Here is an 18,065-nt window from a genome sequence, read left to right on the forward strand (position 1 = left end):
CGTTGGGAAGATCTGATTCCATCGAGGGCTTTTGCCAAGTGTTCCACACCCCCGTCTCTCGGATCAGGGGGTGCATTATGAACACCGCTCGCAGGGCAGTCCCCCCCATACCCTTGGGGGGGCCAGGAAGGCTGCCAACTTCCCATAGCAGCCCTTTAATACCTCGTATGGGTCAGAGAGATGTTATTGTCGGCCATCTTCCAACGCGCCACCCCGGCTTCTAACAATTATAAAAGCATAATAAAACATCCAACATCAAAAACTTCCCTATATGGATCTGCCTTCTAAAATTCCCATAGTTCTTTATTTCCTTGACACCTGATGGAGGGTGTTCCACAGGGTGGGTGCCACTACCAAGAAGGCCCTCTGCCTGGTTCCTTGTACCACCCCCCGAGTGACAGCTTAGCCCCACAACCATGGGTGCCATGCAACATGCATGGCCCTGGTGCCGCTATTTGTGGGTGCCTGGCCCCTTCAGGGGGAATTTTGCGGGTGCTGAGGCACCCAGAGCCCCGGGGAGTCGGCACCAATGTGGTATCTTCACTTCTCACAGTGAGGGAACTGCCAGAAGGCTCTCAGAGCTGAATGATGGGGGTGGAGATGCTCCTTCAGGTAAACCATTTAGGGCTTTAAAGGTCAGCACCAACACTTTGAATTGTGCTCGGAAACGTACCGTGTACGCTTCAGGTCACATATGCTTCAGGTTATAGACTCCGCTAACTCAGAAATAGTGCTTCAGGTTAAGAACTTTGCTGCAGGATAAGAACAGAAATCGTGCAGTGGCGGTGTAGCAGCAGCAGGAGGCCCCATTAGCTAAAGTGGTGCTTCAGGTTAAGAACAGTTTTAGGCTAAGTACGGACCTCCAGGACGAATTAAGTACTTAACCCGAGGTACCACTGTATGTATGGCTGGGCAGTAGTTGCATCAGCTGGGTGGTTTTTTTAATACGTGAGGGAAAATAAGCCTGAGCCCTGACTTTGCAGTGACTTTTCCTTTAATGGTGGAACTGCGACCATTCAGAGTTATACTGAAGTTCTGAGTGTCTGAGCCCACCCTTATGGGGCGGGCAGCACTATCTCCCCCCCCCCCCGACCCCCCCACCTAACTGAACCAGGACGCTCCTTCTACAAACCATGAACGTGCCCCTCTCTACTTTGTTATCTTGAGGCCCTGCACTTCTCCCCGCTCCAAACGTTAATCCGGCTGTGACTTCGCTCATTGGCTAAGAGCTCCGAGAGGGCGTGGCCATTATCGTCGGAAGCTCTTTTCTCCCGCGGATTCTTTTCTCTCCTGTTCTTCAGCTCTCGTTCTCCGCTAGGTGAGCAGCAGCCGAGAGGAACAGGCGCGCTCGCCTACCCGCTTCCCCCTTCATTTCTCTCCGAGTGGTTGCACTCTGCCCACGCTCAGAGGCTTCTTTCCGGGTCATCCCCAGCCAAGGTAGGCAGCGTCTCACGCGCAGGATTCACGTGTGTTCGCGCTCGTCGGGAAGGCAAAGTGGCTTGCGGAGGGCGGGTGCTGGGAAAGGCGGCGGCGGCGTTCCCTCCCTCCCTGACAGGGGCCGACACACCGGAAACTGGGCAACAGCAGCAGCAACAACAACAACCCCAGGTGTGGCGGAGCAGAATGCCAAGACAATCTTACTCGGCTACGAGTGATCGCCAAAAACATGAAGAAGATGCAAGGCTGGAAGCGGCTCCACCCCCCCCCCCGACGTTTGCAGAGGAGCTCCCTCTAAGCCGTCAGCAAAGGAGACCCAAAGTGCATTAAAAAAAAAAGTTAAAAGCAACCCCATAAAAGTGAACGTAGCAATTGTTTTGTGTCAAGGAAGCCGTAATTTCAAAGGGAAGGGGTGTAATGGGGTTTGTGTTTGTGTTTGTGTTTTATTTATAGCGTATTTTGTATTTTTATCTTGCATTTTTATGCTGTGAACTGCCCTGGGATCTACAGAGTATGGGCGGTATACAAATTTGAGATTTTTTTTTTTTTTTTAAAAAAAGCCATTCTGCACAGTGAGCTTGTTGGGGAGCCTTCTGGATGAGACCGAAAGGATCCCCAGGAGGAGGGAGAGGAAGAGGGGGACAGGAATGCTGTTCGCGGCCCTGTTATCTAGCTGTTTTTCTCCATCCTGCAGTCCTGAACTTGGCCATGGACATGGTCCTGGGCGCCAACCTGAATGATGCTCACCGCCGGTTCCTGCAGGCCTTCCTAACTCTTGGCTTTGTGGAGAGGCCTGAAGCTGCGAAGCTACACCAGTTGTACTGCCAGCTGCACAAGGGTGAGTGGGGGAGCGAGTCCACTGGCAGAGATTAATAGAGGGCTGGGTAGCAGACTAGTCCTCAGGAAGGGGAAAGGAGGCAGGAAGGGCTGTGTGTGTAAGTAAAACTTGTGCTAAGTAATCCTGAGACTCAGCCCCTCTCCCCACATTTGATCCTTTTCTGCTCTTTGACAAGCTGAGCAGGGAAGGCGGTGGTGGCATTATGGCGTTCCCCTTCACCATCATCCTCTCCTGCGTGCTCTTAAGCTGTCCCATCTTTCCGTTCCATCTTCTGCTGAGTCCAGTGCAAAAAGTCAGCTGTGTATGTGATGCTCAGGTGTAGAGCACAGGGTGTGGGTAGGTGTAATTTGTCAGCGAAAGGATCCACAACCTTTCTTCCTTTCCAGGGCTCCAGGGATTTCTTTCACCTGGATCAGTGCCAGCGTCAGAAGTGAGGCAGGAGAGGGAGACTGAAGGGGACCCTTCCCTCCCTCCCTCCCTCTGTGTGTGTAATGAAGAGCCTCTCAGGGTCTGGCAGTGCCCCCTTTCCACCCTCTGTCTCCAAGAATTAGCAGTCACGGGTGTTCGAGTGTTGGGGGCTTTTTGTTTCTTTAAAAGCAAGCAGAACTGTAGACCAGCTTGAACCCTAGAGAGATCATAGTTTTAGCTGATTTTTTTAAAAAGTGATTTTGAATTACAATTTTTTTTGGGGGGGGGGGGCGACTAATAAATATGCATGCAGGTCCTATTTCCCAACACTTGCTATGCAAAAATTCACTTATCCAAACTATAGGAGTTAGTAACCAAACCTCACTATACACACCTCAGATTCATATATCCAAACAGCCAAAGTCTGCCTGCTTCCTTGTTTCCTTACTTGTTTGTGCTTTGTTGGTCAGCGACAGCCATTTTCAGCCAGAAACAAGGGGGAGAGGGAACGAAAAAACCAGTTTTTCCTTTGCTGGTCGGCTGCAGCCATTTCAGGAAGAAAACATGGATGGGGGTGGGGAGAGAGATTGGATAAATCATGGATTGGAAATGTTCCCCTAGGAATCAATGGAAATTGTGAACTTGTTATGTGACTGCTCTCCTTTTCCTTATATTCTCACCTCTCTTTATCTTCCCTCCTCCACAGTCCATTATGCACCTGATACGCTGGATGACTTCATCAACACTTTGAATGGTCAGCTGCAGCCTTTGTCTTTGGAGATCAGGAAAGGAGTATCGGAAGAAAATGGGAGAACATATTATGCTTTGGTAAGGCAGGGTTGGCTGTCACCTGGTGTCTTTTCCTTGTAATTTGAAATTGGGAAGGGTGGGATCGGGGGAGAGTCGCATGCTGCTGCTGGATCACAATGTCCCCCTGACAAGGAATCTAAGAGGCACATCCTTCCCCTCATTCTACACCCTTGCTGGATGGTGGCAGGACTGCTCCAGAGGCTGGAGGCTCTGCCACAGGAACTGAGATGAGCCAATAGCTGCAGGAATAAAAAAGGAGCCCAGCAAGGGGATTCCCGGGGCAGTGAGGTGAAGCTTGGTGCTTGCCTCCTTCGAAGAAGCTTTGCCCATAGCAGGGACCAGCCACGTCTGGGCTGTGGCTGCCAGGGAGACAGTGTCAAAGAATCATCTTGGCTTGGAGCTCAGAAGCTGCCCGGTGTCTCCTTTATCACACTTGCTTTCTCCCCCAGGTGAATCTGGCTGAAACTGAGATCACCCTAATGGCAAGCGACTACTCTGAAAATGAGCTGGAATTGTTCAAGAAGACTGTAAGCATGGAAACCTTGAGTGCACAGACGTGGCTGAATCTGTAGCAGATTGCTGCCTGCCTACCTGCTGGCCAGCCTCCTAAGTAGCCCAGATTCAGTGGCCCCCAGTAGCCATGGGGGGGGGGGACTCACTTTCTGGACTTGGCCTCTGCTCCCCAGCCTGTCCATGATTTGGGAATCTCATGGGTCTTGGGAGGGTGAAATGCAGCCCTCTGCATCCAGTGTGCTTAATGCAGTGTTTTTTTCTGGGGGTACACAATACTGGCACCTTCCCCCATGTTAAAAGTGCGGTATTTACTGTAACAACTTCATGGTGAGTACCGGCACCTTTTTGCCTAAAAAAAAGGAGAAGCACTGGCTTAATGAAATACAAAGCCAGGAGTCCACTATCCTCCTGCTAGCTGGCCAGAGGGACGTGGCCCCTGTGATGTCCTTTGCTCACTTAGGAAAGGGGTTTTCCATCTGCAGATGGATCTGATTGTGCTGTCTAGCAACGGCTTTGCCTCCTCCACGGAGATCCTGAACCTGGCTGACCAGCTGAAGCCAAAGAAGATGAAGAAGGTGGAGGTTGAGCTAGTACTGCAGCGCCTGGTGCAGGATAAGTGGCTCTCGGAGGTACGGGAATGTGGCTGGGGAGCTGGAGTGGGCAGGTCCACTTTGGCCCCTATGCCTTCCTTTGATGTGGGGGCGGTTGAGCCACAAGGGGCATAACTGGGCCTCTGCTCTCTCGCAGAAAGAGGGAGAGTACACTTTGCACCTGCGCTGCGTCCTGGAGCTGGAGCAGTACATCCTCCGCCACTACCAGGACTCTGCCCGCAAGTGCCACGTCTGCCACAGCCTCTCCATCCAGGTCAGGAGGCCCACATCAGCTGGTGGGTGTATGGGGGATGGGCAAGGCTTGGGGATGGGGGAGCAGTGGCCAGGAGTTCCTCTGTGCAGTGCCACCTCCCCTGCAGCTTAAAACCAGCCTTGTGGAGAGGCTGATCAGGAGAAAGTGTTAACCACCCTTGGCCTCCAGGAGCCTTGCTTCTGCTCAGCCCTGAGGCTGATCATCTTACAAAGGCCGTCTGCCTCCCATTCACAGGAGCTTTTCCCTTTCAGAGTCAGGTCTGTGAGGACTGTGGAATCGCCATGCACTTGCCTTGCCTTGCCAAATATTTCCAAGCCCAAAAGGAACCTCGTTGCCCTAACTGCAAGCAGTTCTGGCCGCACCAGATTCCAGGTAACACCCCTGAAGAGTGCCTCCCCAGAGAAACATGACCAGTTTCGTGCCAGGGGTGGGGATAGGGAAACAGCAGCCTGCTCTCCTTCTGGTTCACTGCCTGTCTTTCAGGACATTCTGCGATTAACCCAAGGACTTCTTTGCTTTAGTGAACTGGAGATACAGCTTCTTGCATATGAGATAAAGAGAGGCTCATTTGTGTACAGTGGTACCTCAGGTTACATACGCTTCAGGTTACATACTCTGCTAACCCAGAAATAGTGCTTCAGGTTAAGAACTTTGCTTCACGATGAGAACAGAAATCGTGCTCTAGTGGTGCGGCGGCAGCAGGAGGCCCCATTAGCTAAAGTGGTGCTTCAGGTTAAGAACAGTTTCAGGTTAAGTACGGACCTCCGGAACGAATTAAGTACTTAACCCGAGGTACCACTGTAGAATGTATTCTTCCAGATTTCTAGCAGACCCCTTCTCAAAGTTCACAGAAAGCCCACCCTCCCGGAAGCAGCTAGCAAACTAGAGCCAGATTTCATCTCATTTGATGGATTCTACTTTTTGCTCTGTGGCTCAGGCTGGGAGGGAAAAGGATCTCTGTTGGGTCGGGCTTTCTTTTGGCCAACAGGGAAAGTTCTGCCTGTCAGAAACTGGTACATAAATGGGTTGAAGGTGAAAGTGTAGGTGGGAAAGGTCCCAAAGGCCACGGTAAGGTAATCAAACACTTATTCAGCCCATTCTGTATTTTTCCATCTCCACCACAGAGATCAACCTACCAGGAACTTCTGGGCTCTCAAGCACTCCACAGGAGACCCGGAGGAGTGCCGCCTCCCCAATGGCCCAGAGGCGGCAGTAAGAGTTCTCCAGGCCCTTGTTGGAGAAGTACAGACAAGCAGCTGTTACTGGGGCCCAGCACAGCTGCTCTATATTTGCGTAATTTAAGTGTCTGAAATGCATATATTGTGATATATTTTTTCCTCAGGATCCAGCCTGTCTCACAATTTTTTCTTTCCTTTTTTACTATTTATGTAAAGCTTTTTTAAAATAAAAAATACAGGGTTTTTATTTATTTTCAAGCTATAAAAGCACATACAATACCTTTCCTGGCAACTGCATGACCGTATATTTAGCAAAGTTTTTAAAGGTCTTATGAGGGTGACTGGGCCTCAACTCTGCTCCTTCCCAAAGCTGTCCTCGGTATCTTTTTGTTTTTGAAAGATAACGTAACCCTATTGGAACACCATAACTTGTGAGCATCTCAAGAAGCTGAATGTTGCAGGATTCAGGACGGACTGCTTCATGCAACACACAGTTAAAATTCTCTCCTGCAGGAGCCAGTGAGGGCCAGCAACCTAGATGGCTCTAAAACAAGAGGGTCACCAATGGCTACTAGCCAGGACGGCTAGGCTCTCTCCTTCCACATTTCGTGGCAGCAATGCTGCTTCTTTTTTTTTTTTTTCATGGGGAATGCATGTTTTTTTTTTTTTTAATCTTGATATTTTATTAAGGATTTTCTTGTTTTACAGAATTAAGTGTAATGCCTCGTTGTTGTTTTTCCATGTAACATTTTTACAAATCCATTTCATTTGTTGAGCCATTAGGGGGAGAAGAAAAGAAGAAAGAAAGGGGGGTGGAGAGAGGGAAGATGGAAGGGGGTGGGGTCAGGTGGCGGTGTTTCTATTATGTTTAGGCAGCAATGCTTCTAAAAATCAGTAGCTGGCAGGCACAGGAGGGGAGATTTGCTCTTGTCCTTGGGTCCTGCTTGCGGGTTTCCCATTCAGATGTCTGGTCAGCCACTGTGAGAACAAGATGCTGCGCTAGATGGGACACTGGCCTGACCCAGAAGGCTCTTCATGTTCTCATGAACAAAGGAAGCTGCCTCAGGCCACATCAGAGCAACACTTGTGACAGGCAGCAGAGGCTCCAGCAGGGGTTGTTCCTAGCCCTACTTTCAGAGGGCATAGTTTGAACTCTGGACTGTGTGGAAAACGGGCACTTCTGCCTCCCTCAACCCCAAATTTATAGAAATCGCAATTCCTGCTTGCAACTTGCATTTGTGGGGTTGGTGAGGGCATGATGAATCTACAGAGAGACTTCCCTCCGCAATGACTAAGGACTTCTTTGCCCATCTTGCACAAGATCTGAGCCCTTCAGACTTTGTAAAGCAGTATTATAGAATCAGAATTGTAGAGTTGGAAGGGAGCCCAAGAGTCATCTAGTCCAACCTGCAATGCAAGAAACCTTTTGCCCAACATGTATTGCAGGGGCTCTAGTCATGAGTGCATCAGTTCCATTAGAGCCTCCACCAAGAAAATAGAATCAAAATGGTGAGTTTTCTGTCTCCCTTGACTAAGCAGGTTGTGTTAGATCAGCAAAGGCAATTCAATTCACAACACATAATTTAAATATTAATTTGTATTCTGTTGTCCTTTGAGAAAAGTTTTAAGAGAGCCCTTTTTAGTAAAACCCGAAGAGGGACAAGTCACTATTTTAGCCCCTTCAGAAAACTGCGTCTTTGATGCCCTTGATCCTCAACCACAGCAGTTGAACTGTGTGTCACAGCCCTTGCTGCTTCCTGGCAGCTCCTTCCTTCATCTTGCCTGAAGTCCCTGAGCAGAAGAGCCCTCCCTTGCTCCCAGCAGACGCTATGACCACCAGAAGCTGACGGAGAAACTTATGTCCAGGGACCGCACATAGTGCCAGTAGCTAACTGGGATGAACAGAACTTCTCCAGGGCTCAAGATGCAATCTTGAAATGCAGCTGCTTTGAAGTTGGGGAATTTCACCAAGTCAGGGTCTTCCACATCCACCTGGAAATGAAAGAGAAAACAATTGTCTTAATATAATTCAGACAGGAGTATCCATGGTTGTCTCATTCTTTGCACCAAGAGGCTTACAATTTAGGTGACAGGAGAGAAGGGCAGGATGTAGAGGGAAGAGGAAGAGGTGAGTGTTGGAGCTTTGCTGCAGTTGGGGATGGGAAATAGAATACGGTGCCAATTTTTAGGGTGAACATGGTTTGCTTCATGGAATAATTCAGCCCCCATTATGAGGGACCGACTTTACTGGGTGCCCACCTGGCTGGTGTTGTGAAGGATGTGGCCTTCATGTGGATAAAGATTTTCAGATTCCTGTGGAGAATACAGACGGACATATTTCCGTCCCATTACCTGGAGAAAGGAACGTTGAAACATTTGTCAATAATCTGAGCTCAACTTTTCTAACTAGCATTCCTCTGCTCAGTGTCCAGAGTGTGCCCTGACACACAGGATTTCTGCAAAGGGGGTCTGATCAGCTTCTTGCCATCCTCATTTGCAGAAAAAGGAGCCCAGACATCCCCGTCCAAAGTTTGCAGGCCAACAATAGGCACTCTCCCCTGCCCCAGTGCCTTTCTAATTTCAGTTCTCAGCACTCCCTCTCTGCTCTTCTCCTTGACAGCCCATCAGCACCTCAGTCCAGCTGAGATCTCTGGCTGCAGAGAGCCTTCCCTGAGCAACTTCTAGAGGGAAGCTTCCTCTGGTAACTGTTGTTGCTGCCACCCCTAGAGCAGGAAGCAGCCTCCCTTGAAAGGCAGGAGGGTACAGAAGTCCTGCCTCTGATTGGCAACTGCCCTCCTTACCCCCCGCACCGCAGGCTGTCACAGAGGCCCCACCTGGACTAAGAAGTTCTGCTGCGGGTCCTGATGCAGAGGGGAGACAGTCCCTGGTGGACCAAACCAGGCGTTGACAGTGATGTCCTCTTCGTCTCCTTCGCCCAGGCAGCAATAGTCAGGGATGCCAATATCCAGCTTCAGCTCTGGGATCTGGCAGCAAATTGGTTAGAAAGGAAAGCGGGGAAAGAGGTTCTCATCATACATTAGCTTGACATTTATTTAAAGCATTTATAACCTGCCGTCTATTTTGTTTGTGATCTTCGGATGAAGAGTGGCAATTAAAATAAAAATAAAATCCAAAGATGGCTCACGGCAACCATTAAAACAAGACCACAAGATAAGAGATGGTGAGGCAAAGGATGGAAACAGAAAAAGGCAGAGTTTCAGGCATCAACCACTTGGGGAAAGCAAATGCCTGCAGAAAAGGGAAGAGGCTTTGCAAAGTGCCAGGAGGCAGCTATCAAGGAAGGGGCAAGATGGGTCAGAGCACAGAAAAGGCCTGATCCTGCACCTCAGCCAAGGCTCTCTTTACTAGTGCGGGTGGCAAAGGGACAGCATTCAAACCAAACAAGGTCTCCCTATGTTCCAGCATTAATTGTTATGGGGATTCTCTGCTGGGGCCAGGTTGGGGGGGCGGGCTGTTCTATACAGTCTTGAGTTCCCTGCTCCCCTGCTTCCTCAGGAAATCAGGAGAACAGCTGGCAACAGGATGTTGGCTGGCATTAAACAACATGAGATTAGCTAGAAGTGACTCAGTGGGTTTTGGCAGACAGCCCATCTAGAGTCAGGAAGGAATTTTCCCACCAGGTGGATTGGACACCTATGAGAGGAGAGATCTACTGTGATGCTCGCAGCCCTTTGCACACATCTCTGAAACCTGTTTGGCCCACGTGCCTCTTCCCATGGACTGTGGAGGATGCCTGGGGTGGAGTTTCCAGAGAAATGCTTCCCTGAAAGGCGTGGGTGGCACTTTGGATCATTCCCAGATATGAAATTTTGGGGGTGGGGAATTCACTGCATTCTGGTGAACCCGGCATCTGTTTCCTCCCATCAAATAGAAACTAGAAGAACCATCCCTTTGGTTTACCTGGTCAAAGAGCTGGTGCTGAGCAAGGTATCCCTTGTGGTCCTGCAAATAGAAGGGGGGGAACAGAGAGAGAGGAGTGAGTGGAACTCCTCTACATACAGAAAAGTCAACTGAACAGCAGCAAACAATTTGGTGGGGAGTCCAGAGCCCCATCCCACAAACTCTACCAATCAGGGTCAGCTCCCTGCTCCCCATCCCAAGGAGCTCTGCCAGACTTGCCCTCCCTTTCCCAGTCTCATTGCAGCCTTCCATGTTACTCAAAGGCTGGCAGATGCTCACATAAATAAGTCTTCACTAATATTTTATTTAAGGAGACGCCTTTCCTGCTTGCTGGGTTCCCAGGGCGGAATACAACAATGGAGTTAACACAAACTCAACCCAGCATAATTTGTCCCAGCCAGGCTGTTTTGTGGGAGGGAGAAGATCCAGACCTCATTCTCAATATACTGTCTGATGAAGTCATCCACGGTCATGAGGGTCTGGGACCACTCCTCATCTGTGTAGCGCGATCCAAGCTCCACAGGGACTGTGCGGCTGCCGGCCACCTGGCGGATGTAGCTCACGCTGCAACAAAGGAAGAAGAACCAATGGCAGGGCTCTCTCTCTGTGTGCCCACCCTGTTTCCAAAGGCCCTGTTCCCTCTTCCTCAGGCAGAGTGGCTTACAGTTCTTTTTGTTCTTTCCTCTCCTACATGGGGGAAGTGCCAGCGGGAACTTGCAACACTTTGTGTATTTTTTGAGTATTTGGCCTGGCTGGCTCGGGGCACCGTCTAGTAACTCACAGATGAAGTTACTTCTGTTACAATCTGCCTGTGATTATACATCTTGGGATATCTGCCATCCCTTAGAGCAACTTTGACCTGAATAGCAAGCAGGCAGAGGGAAAGGTCAGGCTGGTGTCATTTCCGATTCTTCGCTGTGTTTTCCTGATAGCATCAGTTCTGATCCACTCCTCTGTGCACCCCCTGGAATTTCACTGTCAGGCTTGCCAGGGCAAATATTATGGTAGCCAAAAGCTAACTGAGCACAGGCAAAAATCAAGCCCTGCGGTTCCAGCAGTACAGAATGCAGGCCCCAAACAGGCTTCTTGCCTTTAGCTCAGGGGCAGAGAGAGTATCCTCTTTCAGAAGAGAAACTGGAGAGGATGCATGATGTCAGGAGCCCCTCCAGCCCCACACCCAATAATTTGGCAGCATATGCTGCCTCCATTGGGCAAAACCTTTCCCTGTCCTGGAGGCAGCCACCCACCCTCTACCTGCTCTCTTGCCCTCACCTCCACTTTCTCAGGCAGGGCCAGTGGTCCACAACCCCCTCCAAGACCACTGGCTTTTGAGGGGTTAGGTAACTGTCCCGGAAATGTTCCAGCGATGGGCAGAGAAGCTGTGGGACAGCAGTTTCTGGGGCTATAGCAGGGGCTGCTGGGGTGAAGTCCGTCCGGATTTTCTGCAACAAGGAGCAGGTGGTTAGTTCTGCTTCTTGTTTCACTGGCAGGGGGCTCAGTGTGAGTTGGCCGCTCCGCCCCTGCACACACTGGCAAAGAGGAAGGCTTAATCTGCTTCAGTCCTTGAAGTGTGCCAAGGGAAAAGGCCATCACTGGCCATGAAAGGGGCTCTACTGTGCGGGAGGTGGCAATGCTTCTGAGTACCAGTTGCTGGAGACCACAGAAGGGGGCTGATCTTGGGCTTGGGTGCTGGTTGTGAGGGAGTGGGGCTTCCCCTTGGGGCACCTAATTGGGGCACCTGGCTGGTCATCCTGCAAGAACAGGAGACTACAGTAGAGGGGCTCGCTTTCTGCTTGATCCAGCTGCAGCGAGGATCGCCTTTGATTATGAGGGCTGGAGAGGGGAGCTGTTCTTGCAGACGGGAAGGGGGTGGGCAAGGGTGCCCTTTGCAAGCTGGTACCTTCCTCGGGGGTGCTCCGGCGCGGGCTCTCGCTGCTGGCTCCTCGGGTGGCAGGTGCCGCTGGAGGACGGGGACCAGCCTGCCCATGACGTCGTCCAGGACAGGTGCGCCGAGCAGGAGGCTCAGGTCGCAGAGGCGCAGCGCCTCCCGACTGGCCCCTCGTGCCCGGCACAGGCTCAGCACGCGGAAGAGGCAGCCCAGCGCCCATGCCCGCCGCCACACCGCGCTCACTGCCCGCCAGGGGCCCACGTGCAGCCGCTCCCAAGAGTAGTCGCAGACCTGCTCGCCCAGCTCCAGGCAGGCTCGGCGGGCTCTCTCCGAGCCCAGAGACTCCTCGCCCGCATCGCCCGGGTACACCAAGGCGGCCGCCTCCTCCAGCAGCAGCGTCACGCGGGCCCCCTCCGCCCCCAGCCCCAGCGATCCCAGCCCCAGCCCGGCCCGTGTGCTCGGGAGCAGAGCCCGCACCGCCGCCCAGCAGGCAGCAGCAGCACTTGGTGCCTCCTGCTCCGAAGCAGCGGCCATGGCCGGGAGGGAAGGAGGCAGGGAGGAGAGAACCACCCAGGGGCCACGAGGAGCCCTCTCACTAGAGGTGAGCTGGCCCTGGACAGGGAAGCTCCATGCCCCCCGGCGGGCAGAGGAGCTGGGCCGCTGGAGGTAGACTGCCCCTGGACAGGGAGGCTCTACTTGGCTGCGCAGGTGTCTTTCTCACCTCCCGCCACACGCCTGCGCAGAGCAGTGCCGGTTCTCTAGAGCACAGAAATAAAGACAATCCCTGTTTGCGGGTGTGGGACTTCCGGGTTCCACATTTCGCAAGCGCAAGCCGTGATCAAGTGTTTCTAAGTGTTTCTTACAACAGCCTTGCAGGGAAGTTCACTGCTAATCTTACGGCGGCGTCGCAAATCCAGGCACCGCGGGAAACAAAATCGCCACTGCAAAGATGAACAAGCAGAAATGTGTCTTCTGCACGGGAGTCTAATTTTCATAAGTTTATGGGAGCGTTCTCACGCATCCTGCGCCTGCGCAACAAGAGCGCTCTTTCTCTTTGCTCCGCCCACAGGCGTGCCCGGCCCCATTTCCTCTAAACTCACGCGCAGCAGGGGCCGCTCGTTTACCGTAGAACTGCAAACGGGTAGACTAGCCATGTGGAGAGCGGCTTCCGGGTTCAGGAGTCTACCTGCGTCTCGTCCTCCCCAACCGACAGGAGAGGCGGCTGCACTCGGAGTCCATCCATGTTTGTTTTCATGGCCGCTTGCTTATTTGCAACATTTAAAACATTCGCCCCTGTCTCTGAAAATGCAAACGCAGCCCCTCGGTATTCTCCCCATATTTCGGACCAAGGGAGGGCTGCCGGGGCACGACAGCCTTGCAGTGCAGTCCACCCTTGAGTGCCCTGTGCACGCGAAGCAAAGGTGCAATGCTGCAGCCCTGGGCGAAGCCTCTCCCTGTAGCAAAAAGGCCCTCTCCCCCCGGCAGCGATTCTGCCCGGGCTCAGCATCGGGCACCCCCCTTCCCCGCCAGAGGGTCGAAGGCGTCGCCCTCCCGTCCTCGGCTCCTGCTGCCGCTTCCCCCCCCCCCCCACAAGTAGAGAGAAGGAGAACTCCCAAGCCCCTCCTACTGCTAGGTCCCCCCCCCCCCCCATTCATTTGCAGGCTAGCAGGGTATGTTTGGGGGAAGCGGGTGGCGCTGTGGGTTAAACCACAGAGCCTAGGGCTTGCCGATCAGAAGGTCGGCAGTTCGGATCCCCGTGACAGGGTGAGCTCCCGCTGCTCAGTCCCTGCTCCTGCCAACCTAGCAGCTCGAAAGCACCTCAAAGTGCAAGTAGATAAATAGGTACCGCTCCAGCAGGAAGGTAAACGGTGTTTCCATGCGCTGCTTTGGTTAGCCACATGACCCGGCCACATGCTGGCCACATGACTCGGAAGCCGCCGCCGCCGGCTCCCTCGGCCAATAAAGTGAGATGAGCACCGTCACGACTGGACCTAACGGTCAGGGGTCCTTTACCTTTAGGGTATGTTTAGAATCTTTTTGCTGAAATATGCTTTTTAGCTCCCTTTTATTGTCTTTTGTTTGTATGTTTTACGTACATCATCCTGTGCTCATCTGAGGAGGTATGGTGAAAAAATAAAGCAGACCAGGCTTTCCAGGGCGTTGTATTGAGGCGTTATTTCCTTGTTTCTTCGGTGTCAAGTACTGCCTGGGCAGTGCAGTTTCTACCATACATGCATTCCTATTCTGCACCCTCAACAGGACTAGCAGCTTGCCTCAACATTGTTCAGATCTCCAAGAACAGCCTCTCTTGACTGGCTTCCATGCTGCTCACTTCAATGAATTTTGATCCAGGAGAGCTGCTTTTGTGCTCAGGTTCTTCTTTTGGGCTTCCCATAGGGGCATCTGGTTGGTCGCTGTGAGAACAGGAGGCCGGGCTAGATGGACCCCCAAAATCTGGGCAGCAATGAAATGCAGGGTCAGGACTGAGGGAGACTGACAAAAAACGGTGTTGCATGGACATGCTCCAGGTTTCTCAGTGGGGATGGGTTTCCCCTTAACCTACTGTTGCCAGCAGTCCATGCTCCTCCGCTTCCTCAGGCAGCACATTAAGATGATGGTGAGGAGATTCAGGAGACCAGCAGCAACATTCCTGTCCTCTTGTGGCAAGAGCAGGTTTTGAACAGAGTTAATGTAAAAATTGTGATATCTGATTGAATATTAGCTATTAGATATAGATACTGATTTTATTCTGACTGACCCTTTAGACAGAATGTATTAGGCTTGATTTTTGTGTGCCTCATGCCATCTTCCTAAGCTGTGTATGATGTATGTAGAAAAATGTTTTGATGTTTGGTGTCTCTTTGTGTGTGCTGCTATATATGCTGGGTAACAAACTGGTGGTGTAAAAGTAAATTCTTACTACAGGGAGGAAGGCAAAGAAATGGGTTGGATCAGACATGGGCAAAGGATAGGGGGACTTCTCTAGTCATAAGCTTAAAAGCTTAGTATACTGTATATTAATGTGCCTATAATATTTAATAGTGGAGCCCTGTTGCCTGTTCACTCTATGAATAATGGTTGACAAATGCTTTAAGGCATTGCCTTGTTCTGGAGTCCAAAGTCAAATGTCTTCCTGAGCCTTGCCAGGTGTGGAGAGGTGGAGGCTGGGAGGCCTTCCCTAGTCTTTACAAATGGTTAGGCTTTAAATTCGACTTTGTAATTTCATGTACAGAATTGGGTGTGTGGGTGGCACTTCCAGATTAATTAATTAACACGTCATCTTAAGGTGTGAGCTCGCTTGTTTACTTGAAATATTTATAAACGCCTCTCTTCCTCTTACAGGTGCTTACAGGGAACAGGGCTATGTTGGGCTTAGCTCAATAAACAAACATTAGCCTTAACGTGTCTGAGGTTTTAGTTTTCATATCCTGTGTTATATGATAACTGTAATAATGCAAAAGTAAATGCATTCTTCATTTCCTGCATAAAAATGTGTGGAAATATTTGGTGGTAATTTTTTTGCTGAACCTGTTAGAAATGTGAGCCATTAACAAATTATCTTTGAAAGCTGCAATTTTTTTAACAGGAAAAACAACTTGAGGTCATTCGCTGACAAAGTGGGTTTATATTCTTTTTCTAAAGCTCTTTCTAAAAAAAGAAAAGGAGGGGGGGGGAGTGTTGAACGGGATATGTTTTGAATACATTCCAGGCCTTACGGCCTGATTACCCTTTTTCCGAAAGCTGCAGAATTGGCTATTAGTCTGTTTGTGCACAAATGAAAAGGGTTTTCAGGCTTTGCAAAAGGACTCTGAGCACAAAACTATAATTTAGGAACAATGAGTCATTTGTCCAGTGGTGGAGTTTGTACTAACTACTAGACCAGACGAGTGCCCCCCCGCCCCCGATGAAAGAGGCACAATGGTCCCTCCTTCTCCCCACAGTGCATGGAGACACACAGTGCTTTTTTCGGGTGGGGGATGCTGGGGTACACATACCCCTAAACTAGGGTTACCAGACATCCCCGTTTCCCAGGGACAGTCTGTGGATTTGCAAATTTGTCCCTGGACAAATTCCATCCCCAGAATGTCCCTGGATTTCATCTAATGTCCCCGGGAAACGTGGCAGCAGCAGGGGCAGTCTCAGCAGCCCGAAGCCAGCCAGGAGCTGCCTGCTACCGTGGTGCCCGCCATTTTGTCTTGCTGGAAGTCCCCATATGATGTGTTGCCCACAAGACACATATGGGGACTCGGAGTAGGTTCTGAAGACATGGTGCTGGGTGCCACCGCCTGGCAAAAGCTGCACAGGGTCGTTGAGTTCGGTGCGCCGCTGCAACTTGGCGCTCAGCTCACCGTCGGCACTGCTGCCCAAGGCCGTCGGCTTGGGCTCCAGCTCAGCTTCTGGGTGGTGCTTGGTTGGCTGCAGCTTCTCGGCTTCTCCATTGTGCTCCTCGACTTGCAAGTGGCGGCTCAGCTTGTTGGCCAGCTCGTCGTTGGCCACTGCGGACAAGAGGCGAGCAGGAGACGAGGTGATCCGGCTCAAGCGTGCCTCCTCCCACTTGCTCGCCGCTGGCTCTGCCCCAGACCCGCTGACTCAGTGTGCCATGGCGTGGATGGGCAGCCGCTGGACAATGCCTGCGCAGGAGACGCCCAGACAGATGGGTAGGGCAGCAGCAGGAGGAGGGGGTTCTGCTAATGCTTACTCCCAAGTAAGCCGGTAGGGGATCGCAGGGCAAGGAGGGAGGGAGGGGGGAAGCACGGCTAGCGCTCCAAGAAAGGCCAGGACGCAGAGGAAGGCCGTGCAACAGAGGAGACCACAGAAGAGAAGATATTCTTTATTTTTTTAATAATCCCCCCCCCCCCCGTTTTTAAAAAATTGATTGATTGATTGCTTGTATCCCTGGATTCATTGAAATAAATCTGGTAACCTTATCCTAGACATTTTGTGAATTTTTGTACTTTTGTATTCATTTTTCCTGTTTTTAACTACAAAATGGCGATTTTCTTGAATCAAAATAAGAGTATCCCATGTTTTAAAAGAAAAAAAGCACTGGAGACACAACAAGCAGACTGGCAGATCCATGTCAAACTGCAGGGTAGGACACCCTCCCTAGGAGGAGATGCCTTCACCCTGACAGACCAGACGTTAAAACGCAAACTGGAAGGGAGGCAGAAAGGAAGGGTTGCTATGGCTTCCTCCACATGGCCTTAGATCCAGGAACCGTTTCTTCTACATCATCCGCACACAGTCCAGATTGACTGCAATTTTTTTGCCCCTGAGAAGCACTTCCTGAGTAACTGGTTTCCTTCTGAACATAAAAGCTCATTGCTGATGGATTCTGCATTCCCCTGCAGTGTGTAAATTTGGAAAGCAATTTAGGCCATCCTGGCGATGAGGTGGCGGTGGATCTGTGTCTTGTCAAGATCACAACCTCCACTTCTTCCTTCCCCGGGGCATGTCAGGGAGGAAAAGGTGGGCAGAGCCTATCCAGGGGAGGGTTTTAAACATGTCTCTTATCAAGTAACTGCACCCACCCTTGTGGTCACCAGGATCCAGAATCAGTCTAGGTTGAAAGTATGTTGAGGATAGGCATGAACAATTTGGGATAGGCAAAACAACAGTTTTGTGCTACAAATGGGTTTGTGTGTTCACAGCCCATGACTGAACCAACCTAGGCTGAGCCAAGACTGGGCACTTGTGTGCCAAGGTTGAGTCAACCAGGGCTGAACACTGAGGGCTTAGAGAAGACATCGCTTAATAGGCCTGGTCACCTAAGGGAGCATTTTCTCAGTGCAAAAAAGAGGAAAGTGGAGGATGAGCTGGGTTTCAGCTTCCTTGCCTGGGTGGTGAGTGCAAAGGTTCTGTGTGCATATCTTGGACGGAGGTTCCTAAACTTGATAGAAGTCAATGGGCATTGAAGGGCCTGTGATGTGGTTTGCACAGTGTACAAAGCTATTAACAGATTGGGCCCAGGTTGTTGGAGAGACTGTTTGTTCCCATACAAACAGCCCAGATCTCTGGTGGTCAGGTGAGCTCCACCCCATACCACACTTTTCAAAGGTACAACAGTCAGGGTGTAAGTCCTTTTCCATTGCAAGTCCCCCTACCATGTGCAATGTTCTTCCAAAATTAGTTGGGCTTAGGCTGTGGGGTGTTTCCACCCACAAGTAAAGGCTTCCCTATTCCCCAGGCATTTCCTGACAGTACCAAC

General features: G+C 51.0%; 3 protein-coding genes across 3 annotated transcripts in view; 1 reads left to right on the forward strand and 2 right to left on the reverse strand.

Moving 5' to 3' along the window:
* IL4R (interleukin 4 receptor) overlaps window positions 1–1,472 on the reverse strand; it is a 26,476-nt gene extending 25,004 nt beyond the window's left edge. Inside the window, exon 1 of the mRNA XM_083412693.1 lies at window positions 1,467–1,472. The gene's annotated coding sequence lies outside the window, so the exon portion shown is untranslated. The remainder of the gene's footprint in view (window positions 1–1,466) is intronic.
* NSMCE1 (NSE1 homolog, SMC5-SMC6 complex component) lies at window positions 1,145–6,299 on the forward strand. The gene is made up of 8 exons (XM_083412698.1): window positions 1,145–1,437; window positions 2,132–2,275; window positions 3,390–3,511; window positions 3,943–4,020; window positions 4,489–4,635; window positions 4,754–4,870; window positions 5,122–5,242; window positions 5,995–6,299. Exons 2-8 carry the CDS (start codon window positions 2,146–2,148, stop codon window positions 6,084–6,086), a joined length of 807 nt encoding a protein of 268 aa, XP_083268824.1. The 5' UTR covers window positions 1,145–1,437; window positions 2,132–2,145; the 3' UTR covers window positions 6,087–6,299.
* Window positions 6,300–7,630: 1,331 nt separating this feature from the next.
* KDM8 (lysine demethylase 8) lies at window positions 7,631–12,835 on the reverse strand. Its single transcript, XM_083412696.1, has 7 exons — window positions 11,870–12,835; window positions 11,242–11,411; window positions 10,401–10,533; window positions 9,970–10,011; window positions 8,883–9,032; window positions 8,308–8,400; window positions 7,631–8,040 (listed from the first exon to the last, which is right to left on the reverse strand). Exons 1-7 carry the CDS (start codon window positions 12,389–12,391, stop codon window positions 7,876–7,878), a joined length of 1,275 nt encoding a protein of 424 aa, XP_083268822.1. The 5' UTR covers window positions 12,392–12,835; the 3' UTR covers window positions 7,631–7,875.
* Window positions 12,836–18,065: the final 5,230 nt, after the last annotated feature.

Source organism: Podarcis tiliguerta (assembly GCF_965153285.1).
Source record: "Podarcis tiliguerta genome assembly, chromosome: 14".
NCBI classification, from domain to species: domain Eukaryota; kingdom Metazoa; phylum Chordata; class Lepidosauria; order Squamata; family Lacertidae; genus Podarcis; species Podarcis tiliguerta.